Here is a 9,308-nt window from a genome sequence, read left to right as displayed (position 1 = left end):
TAATTAAGTAATAATACTAGAATAACATCGTGCTCAGCAAGGGTCCAAAAATGATAAATAGTATTCTTGAAAATAAAAGATTCAGTTTTTAGTTTTCCTTGGGCTAATACTTTTTTCGATCCCAAGGGGGCGCCGCGTCAGTCTTTAGTTTTCATAGGAATCAGTAGCGCATCGTGTTCCTCTAAAATATTGCTGTCTATTTTCTTATCTCTTCGGATGGGAGATGCTCTAAAATGAAAACTTAGACTACTCATAGTGAGAGTAACATAGCAAGTAACATCACACACCCCAAAGCATTTTGGTGACATGGCATGATAATAAATGAAGAAAGAGAGGGAGGTGGTAACTAGCTATGTTACCATAACATCACACTTCTCAAGACAAGATGAGTCTACAATCTAATAAATATAGCATGCATGATACCACATATAAGTAACTATCCACTATGGAGGTAGTAACATTGGGTAGTAACATGCACCATGTTACTACTCTATGTTACTCCCCACTATGACTAGTCTTATGCGTCTTGAAAAGATGAAAAACTCTTATGTTGGCCACTTTTCCGTCCAAAGCTGTCTTGACGTGCCTACGGGCCCATATTCAGCTTCAGTTTGGAATCCGTCAGTCGAGAGACTTGCTTCTATATTGAGTTAAATCCACCAGTAGCCATCAAACTTGTTGAGCAAAATCAGTTTGGTCATTGTACAACAGGAATACAAATTCACGGTCACTGAATACGCGTTAAAGCTTCACACAAGGTCGTCGTATTTGCTGATGTGGCGAGCTGCAGGCCCACTTTCAGCTAACTTGACATGGAAATAAGAATACCCAGCTAGAGGAGGGCGTTCTGCAAAACTGCAATCCCCTTCCTGGCTCTCTAGCAATCTCCTCTTGGCGATGAGCCCGCGCAGCCGCCTGCTGCCGCCCCGGCCGATGCCAGCCGCCCCCGGCGCTGCCGATATCCGGCGAGGCTCCGCCTCAACCTGCTCCTCCGGTTTTCCTACTTCTCGACGCCCCCATGCACCTGCTTGTGCCCCCATGGCTAACCCTAGCCCCGTCTGGGCTTGGTCACCGGCACAGTTCACCGTGCCGCCGTGGCTCCGTTCCGCCGCGTCCCAGCGCCGCCCCGGAGGAAAGGAGGAAGACACTGTAGGACTCTCAATGCAGATAATATATTTAGCTCAACAACACTCAAATCGTTTGCTTGAGAAAAACAAAAGCGTAATGTCTTGCTTACAAAATCTTACCTCATGAACTAATACTCAAATCATCTGCCACTGTTGTGCTGCTCCAATGCACAGCTAGTATTCAGATACAGGTGTAGCAGGGAAGTGCGGAGTAATGGTACACAATTCAGATAGCTGGAAGCCAAATTGATTCACGTTCTATCAGGTAACTAATATTATATCATGGATGCAGTTTAAGATAGAAGACTGATGTATCGACGAACCAACCTGGCATCTGCAAGGTATGCAGTGAGCCAATACATATTAACATAATATAGTTGGAGAAAGTTAAGGCTGCCAATTAATACATGATCTCAAATGCACGAATAGGTGTTGGCAAGTACAATGAAGAGGAAAAAACCAAATGCAATACATGTCAAACTGAACCGAATTTGTATTGGTAAGAGCAGGGGAGCAATCTAGAGCAAATTAAAATGCTATACATATTTTGAAATAGAGATAGCAATCTAGAGCAAATTAAAATGCTATACATATTTTGAAATAGAGATAAACAAAAAGCTCTTATATAGAAACAAAGACCAATCAGACAAATAGCTAGAGCAATCTAGGCTCACACCATACAATTCCATATTTCCATTAGAATTCAGTGTTGAAGTGAAATAAGTTTCGTCTAAATATAGGGGAGTGCAATATAGAGCAAAACATCCTCAAATGAATTAGTATTGGCAGGCCGAAAAGACCAGTCAGGCATAGTACATTTGTTTGTGATGAACCACTGCTTGTAGAATGATTATATTTGGCCCTGCATAAGATGGCAATGCATACATTTCAGAGCTGAAGTGAAAGAAATATGAAGAAATATGGCCTAATACTCTAATGCCTGAATTTGATTTATTTTCACGAGAAAAGTAAATCACAAAAGGTCAAATAAACTTTGCAAGTGTAGGTGCGCAGTGTAGTTTTCAGATGAAAGAAAGTTCATTAGCAGTTGCTCACTGCAATTTCCAGATGAAAGAAAAGTGAGCACATCGGCGCTGACCTTCTGCCCGTCGTCGGCAAGGCTGTATACGTGCACCTCATCGACGCATGTCTTGGTGGGCACGAACGCTGCGGCAAGCACCGGGCGCGGTTGACCTTGACCTGTTGCGGCGCCGAGCGGAAGATGGACACGGAGGACGGCGGGAAGGCGCCGCCCTCGACGGCGGCCGCCGCTGCCAGATGCGGAGGAAGCAGAAGGACGGCGTCCAGAAGCATGAGGTGGTTGGGGGAGTCGTCTTCCTGGTATCGAGGACGAGCCGACAGGAGCCACTGGGGACTTCAGTGGGTGGGAGGTAACGAGGAATGGTGTTTTTTTTTTTTTTTTTTTTTTTGCACAAGGGAAGGACCCAGACGGGTCCGGAAGCTGCATTAGACGGTGGGTTCACAGATTACACAGAGGACCTCAAAAGAAAAGAAAAATATAACATGACCCTCAACTTTTACAAAAAGAACCCCACAAAGATAAAGGAAAAAGCAATCGGGTCCTTCTCCACCGTAGGTGACGATGAGCTCGACGCCGCGGCCACTTGCGCCATCTCCGGGGACAGAACCACTTGGAGATGGACCAGCGATGAACGCCGCGACAAAGCTGGAGATGATCCTCCCATTTGGCACACCGGCCAGGAGGAAGAAGAGGCTAAGGTGCACGACGCACCGAAGCACGGAGTGGCCCCATTGGCCTAGAATAACAGCGGCGCAACCTCGCCGCCGTTGATAGCCTCCACAAGTTGCAGCTTCAAAATCTTCCCGCAGAGCTCGAGATCCCGGCATCTCCTCCTTCACACCGCCACCATGACAGCGAGAACAAGCAGAAACACCAGCATCAGTTGCTCCACCACGCTTATTAATGGAGATCTCGTCAAAGCCGACCCAGCCAGTAAGCCACCACCATGGCAGCCAACCGGAGATCGAATCTGGCGACTTCCAGCACTTCGCGACGGCGCTGGCAAGAAGAACCTCCATGGCATATAGCCAAAACTCCACAAGGGTAAGCAGCAACAAAGCAACCTAGTACTACAAGACCTACCTACAGGAGGAGACCGGCCTCCTCTCCCACCTCCACACCGGCCGGCAAAGCCGCCGGAGGAGAGGGAGAGAGGAGCCGAGGCGCAGAGGCGGCTCTCGAGAGCTAGGACGGGTTAGGGAGAGAAAGAAAGGGGGGAAAATGAGATTTAGACGAGGAATGGTGTTGGCTGCTGCTGTGTTTTAATTGAGGTCTTGTTTGCAAAATAGCGCGGCCTAACAGTGGGTCTTATTCAGCGCCACGTCGTCCAATACAGCGCTACGCTAGGAGCGGTGACCGTGTGTGAAGCTCCAACGCGTATTTAATGACCGTAAATTTGTATTTCCATAGTACGATGACCAAACTGATTTTGCTCGACAAGTTCGATGACCGCTGATGAATTTAACTCTTCTATATTTCCGTAAGTCTCTAGGTTGCACGGTACGCGGATGTGGATGACTTCAGAATACTGAGCAGTAAAAAGTAAAAAACGAAAGTACATGCTTGTCATATTGAAGTCCAAAATACGTCGTATTTTAGCTAACATCTAACAAGTTTTGGTGCTCGCTTCCAAAAGAATATCGCTGCGGCTCACGCTAGCCCGATGAAAAAACTGTCAGGAAAACTGCCTCGAGGAAACTGCAGACCGACACTTTCTTCGCGCGACACATCGCTATCTGCCGCGCCCTCTCGTACGATACATAGCGACTGAAACGCCTCAGTACATTAATAGATGGCATATTATTTAGTGTCATGGATAGATAAGGTGTGCTGCATTAGTTTTGCCGTGTTTCATGCACCACCTATGGGTGGCAGAAAAGTTATAATCGGTGCTAACAGTCATTTTCTCTTTCCTATTCAGATTGCACTTTCCACATCATTAAGATACAAAAATTCATTTCATTAAGATTTTTTTAATCATGGAGAATCTATCAACTATTCTCTCTCCTGACGACAACTAAGAAGTTAGGAGCATCATGAAGATGATTGGCTGGAACTGTCAAGGTAAGGGCAAGAATCTACATAACTCTAATAAAATGGAATTTCTGGCTAGGTTGATCTTATCTACAGGTGCACAAATCACTTTTGTCTCTGAAACACGAACTTCCAAGTACACTTCTTGCCAGCTGAATAATCGGTTTAACATTTCTGTTAGTTTCGTACTACCATCTATTGGGCTCTCGGGCGGTCTCTGGCTTTTATGGAATGATGAAGTTCGGATTAATATCAAGTTCTCTAGTCATCATCTAATATTAGAGCATCTTCGGTCGCGTCCCCCAAACCGTCCCCCAAACCGCGCCGGATTAAGCGTTTGGGGGACGTGTTTTGTTCGTGCCGCCTTTGGGGGACGTCGCTCCCCAGCCGCGTCCCCCAAACGCCGCCCCCAAACATTAAAAATACTTTTTTTGGCATTTTTATTTCAATTTCCACAAACTAATACATAATTGGGAACGTGGTTTCCACAAACTAATACATAGTTGGAACCGTGGTGGACACAAATATAAAATATTGCAAATAAACTAAACCTAACTAGGCCGTGCATCGGAGGTTTGCTGTGTTCGCTGCAAAGAAAGAACACTCGAGGGCACACCCAGTCACCTAAACTGGAAAATCCAGCGGGAGGATGGTACCCTTGTTGGTTCTACCGATGAGGTGAACAGGCAGAAACCTCCGTGCACGTATTCGTTGCGAAGAAACAACACTCATCAGTCGTCCTCCTCGTCGGTGCTGTCGTCGTGGGAGTCCCTGTCGCCGTGGTAGTCCAGGCGGCAGCGCCTCTCGTCGAAGACCTTGACGCTCATGTTCCTGTTGCCGAAGTAGGAGAACACGAGGATGAAGCCGGCTTGGAGGCTGTGGTGGCGCGCGAACTTCTCCCAGCCGATGTTGAGGTACATCTTGCCGCACGCGTCGTAGATCGTGTCGACGATCCATCGGTAGTAGCCGCACGAATGCTCCCGCAGATGCATCTTGCGCGGGCGTACGCCGCCGACGTACTCGGCGAAGGAGTCCGACAGCCTCTGGATGCCGTGCGGGTCGCCCTTGAGGACGAGGACGAACTCGAACAACACGTCCGGCTCCACGTCCATCTCCGACGATGAAGACGACGGAGTGGGAGGCGACGGCGAGCGTTCAGCTATGTCGCGGCCACGTCCACGACCAAGACCACGGCCGCGGCCGCGAGGTCGGCCTCCGCCTCTACCAGACATAGCGTCGAGTCTTGTTGAGAGATGGTGGCGGCTAGGGTTTGGGAGAGAGGCGCTAGGGTTTGTGTGTGAGAGGGACGATGAGAGGCGCCCCTTTTTATAGGCCGGAGGGAGGCGGATGAGCGGTGGCGCTCATTAACGCCGGCATGCAGAGCTAGGCGCGACGGGACGCGTCGTTGCGCCCTCTGTGGGAGCTGCACCGTCGCTGCGGGAACTGCACCGTTGTTGCGCGCCAATAACTTCCGTCGCGAGGTAGGCGACGGTTAGGTTAAAATTAATTATGCCGCTGATGGGTCGGCCCCGCCACTCCCCGCCTCGCTTTTCGTTGTGTCCGGCGTCCCCGGTGCGTCCCCTGTGGGACGGGGACGGGCTCGGGGCACCGGACACCGTATCGGGGCGCGCCGGACAAAAATGGGCTTTGGGGGACGCGGCTGGAACGCATTTTTGGTCCGGCGCGCCCCAAATCCCTTTGGGGGACGCTTTGGGGGACGCGACTGGAGATGCTTGATGTCTACGGGTGCTTCTATTCTTGTAGACAGTGTTGGGCCTCCAAGAGCAGAGGTTTGTAGAATAGCAGCAAGTTTCCCTTAAGTGGATCACCCAAGGTTTATCGAACTCAGGGAGGAAGAGGTCAAAGATATCCCTCTCAAGCAACCCTGCAATCACGATACAAGAAGTCTCTTGTGTCCCCAACACACCTAATACACTTGTCAGATGTATAGGTGCACTAGTTCGGCGAAGAGATAGTGAAATACAAGTAGTATGGATGAATATGAGCAGTAGTAACGGCGCCAGAAAAGTGCTTGCTGGCGTGCAGTTGATGGTAGTAATATTGCAGGAAGTAAACAAGCAGTAAAACAGTAAACAAGCGATGATTGCAGTATTTGGAAACAAGGCCTAGGGATCATACTTTCACTAGTGGACACTCTCAACATTGCAATCATAATGGGATATAAATAAGCACTTCACTATGCTATTCCGAATTACTCTCTGGCAAGATAACGAACTCTAATTCATCATGTAGGCAAACCTTAAAGATGTATTCCCAAGTACTAATGAACACCCCACGCTGTCACTTTGAGCATTCATAGGAGGTACTAACACACCACAATTTCATAGAGACATCCAACTCAAATCATAACTCAGTGAATAAGTATTCTGTGAAATATAGCCTAAGAGACCCACACGGTGCACACACTGTCACCTTTACACACGTGGGACAAGGAGTCTCCGGAGATCACATAAGTAAAATCCACTTGAATAGCATAACGACATCTAGATTACAAAGCTCATCATATGGATCTCAATAATGCAAAGCAACTCATGAGATCATTGTATTGAAGTACATGGGAGAGAGATTAACCACATAGCTACCGGTACAGCCCTTAGCCTCGATGGAGAACTACTCCCTCCTCATGGGAGACAGCAGCGTTGATGAAGATGGCAGTGGTGTCGATGGAGAAGCCTTCCGGGGGCACTTCCCCGTCCCGGCGGCGTGCCGGAACAGAGACTCCTGTCCCCCAGATCTTGACTTCGCGATGGCGGCGGCTCTGGAAGGTTTCTCGTACCGTGGCTTTTCCGTATCGATGTTTTAGGTCAGGAACCTTTAAATAGGTGAAGAGGCGGAGTCGGAAGGCTGACGAGGCGATGACACAATAGGGGGGCGCGGCCCAGGCCCTGGCCGCGCCGCCCTATCATCTGGTGGCCCTGTGGCCCTCCTCTGCTGGCTCTCGGGTGTTCTGGAAGCTTCGTGGAAAAATAGGATGCTGGGCATTGATTTCGTCCGATTCCGAGAATATTTCCTTACTAGGATTTCTGAAACCAAAAACAGCAGAAAACAGCAACTGGCCCTTCGGCATCTCGTCAATAGGTTAGTTTCGGAAAACGCATAATAATGACATAAAGTGTGTATAAAACATGTGTGTATCATCATAAAAGTAGCATGGAACATAAGAAATTATGGATACGTTTGAGACGTATCAAGCATCCCCAAGCTTAGTTCCCACTCGCCCTCGAGTAGGTAAACGATAACAATGATAATTTCTTAAGTGACATGCTACCAACATAATCTTGATCAATACTATTGTAAAGCACATGAGATGAATGCAGCGATTAAAAGCAATGATGAAGATAATGAGTAAACAAATGAATCATATAGCAAAGACTTTTCATGAATAATACTTTCATGACAAGCATCAATAAGACTTGCATAAGAGTTACTCATAAGCAATAGATTCAAAGTAAAAGGCATTGAAGCAACACAAAGGATGATTAAGTTTCAGCAGTTGCTTTCAACTTCAACATATATATCTCATGGATAGTCGTCAACATAAAGCAATATAACAAGTGCAATAGGTAAACATGTAAGAATCAATGCACACAGTTGACACAAGTGTTTGCTTCTAAGATAGAAAGAAGTGGGTAAACTGACTCAACATAAAGTAAAAGAAAGGCCCTTCGCAGAGGGAAGCAGGGATTAAATCATGTGCTAGAGTTTTTTAAGTTTTGAAATCATATAGAGAGCATAAAAGTAAAGTTTTGAGAGGTTTTTGTTGTTGTCAACGAATGGTAGTGGGTACTCTAACTACCTTATCAACCAGACTTTCAAGAGCGGCTCCCATGAAGGACGTTATCTCTACCAGCAAGGTAGATCATCCCTCTTCTCTTTTGTTTACACATGTACTTTAGTTTAGTTTTTTTTTAGATGACACTCCTCCCAACCTTTGCTTTCTCAAGCCATGGCTAACCGAATCCTCGGGTGCCTTCCAACATTTCGCATACCATGGAGGAGTGTCTATTTGCAAAATTAAGCTGCTTACTGATGAATCAGAGCAAAACATGTGAAGAGAATTATTAATGCAAGTTAATTAATCGGGGCTGGGAACCCCATTGCCAGCTCTTTTTGCAAAATTATTGGATAAGCGGATGAAGCCACTAGTCCATTGTGAAAGTCTGTCAAAAGTAAATGACAAGATCGAAAGATAAAACACCACATACTTCCTCATGAGCTATAAAACATTGACACAAATAAGAGGTAATAGCTTTTGAATTGTTTAAAGGTAGCACATGAAGTATTTGCTTGGAATGGCAGAGAAATACCATGTGGTAGGTAGGTATGGTGGACACAAATGGCATAGTTTTTGGCTCAAGGATTTGGATGCACAAGAAGAATTCCTCTCAGTACAAGGCTAGGCTAGCAAGGTTGTTTGAAGCAAACTCAAGTATAAAACGGTGCAGCAAGACTCACATATGAACATATTGTAAGCATTATAAGACTTTACATCGTCTTCCTTGTTGTTTAAACACCTTAACCAGAAAATATCTAGACTTAGAGAGACCAATCATGCAAACCAAATTTTAACAAGCTCTATGTAGTTCTTCATTAATAGGTGCAAAGTACATGATGCAAGAGCTTAAACATGATCTATATGAGCACAACAATTGCCAAGTATCAAATTATTCAAGACATTATAGCATCTACCACATGCAGCATTTTCTGTTTCCAACCATATAACAATGAACGAAGCAGTTTCAACCTTCGCCATGAACATTAAGAGCTAAGAACACATGTGTTCATACGAACCAGCGGAGCGTGTCTCTCTCCCACACAAGGATGAACTTATTCAAACAAAACAAAAACAAACAGACGCTCCAAGTAAAGTACATAAGATGTGACCGAATAAAAATATAGTTTCAAGAGAAGAAACCTGATAAGTTGTCGATGAAGAAGGGGATGCCTTGGGCATCCCCAAGCTTAGACGCTTGAGTCTTCTTGAAATATGCAGGGATGAACCACCGGGGCATCCCCAAGCTTAGACTCTTCACTCTTCTTGATCATAGTATATCATCCTCCTCTCTTGACCCTTGAAAACTTCC

The 9,308-nt window shown here is 46.3% G+C and overlaps 1 protein-coding gene across 1 annotated transcript; it reads right to left on the bottom strand.

Moving 5' to 3' along the window:
* Positions 1 to 637: 637 nt before the first annotated feature.
* LOC127344794 (uncharacterized) lies at positions 638 to 2,502 on the bottom strand. Its single transcript, XM_071828454.1, has 4 exons — positions 2,227 to 2,502; positions 1,944 to 1,989; positions 1,248 to 1,361; positions 638 to 1,147 (listed from the first exon to the last, which is right to left on the bottom strand). The coding sequence occupies exons 1-3, from the start codon at positions 2,439 to 2,441 to the stop codon at positions 1,302 to 1,304; spliced, it is 321 nt and encodes a 106-aa protein (XP_071684555.1). The 5' UTR covers positions 2,442 to 2,502; the 3' UTR covers positions 638 to 1,147; positions 1,248 to 1,301.
* Positions 2,503 to 9,308: the final 6,806 nt, after the last annotated feature.

This window comes from Lolium perenne, chromosome 3 (assembly GCF_019359855.2).
Source record: "Lolium perenne isolate Kyuss_39 chromosome 3, Kyuss_2.0, whole genome shotgun sequence".
Lineage (NCBI taxonomy): Eukaryota > Viridiplantae > Streptophyta > Magnoliopsida > Poales > Poaceae > Lolium > Lolium perenne.
Note: the sequence above shows the minus strand (reverse complement) of the source record. Positions and strands in the feature narration are given on the sequence as shown.

What these genes read in the sequence shown, in the direction of transcription:
- LOC127344794 (XM_071828454.1), bottom strand. Translation starts at nt 2,441, where the DNA reads ATGCTTCTGGACGCCGTCCTTCTGCTTCCTCCGCATCTGGCAGCGGCG. An exon ending in TTGCCGACGACGGGCAGAAG is followed by an intron (nt 1,990 to 2,226) that starts GTCAGCGCCGAT and finishes CATCTTATGCAG; the next exon opens with GGCCAAATATAATCATTCTA. An exon ending in GTGGTTCATCACAAACAAAT is followed by an intron (nt 1,362 to 1,943) that starts GTACTATGCCTG and finishes TTTGGCTTCCAG; the next exon opens with CTATCTGAATTGTGTACCAT.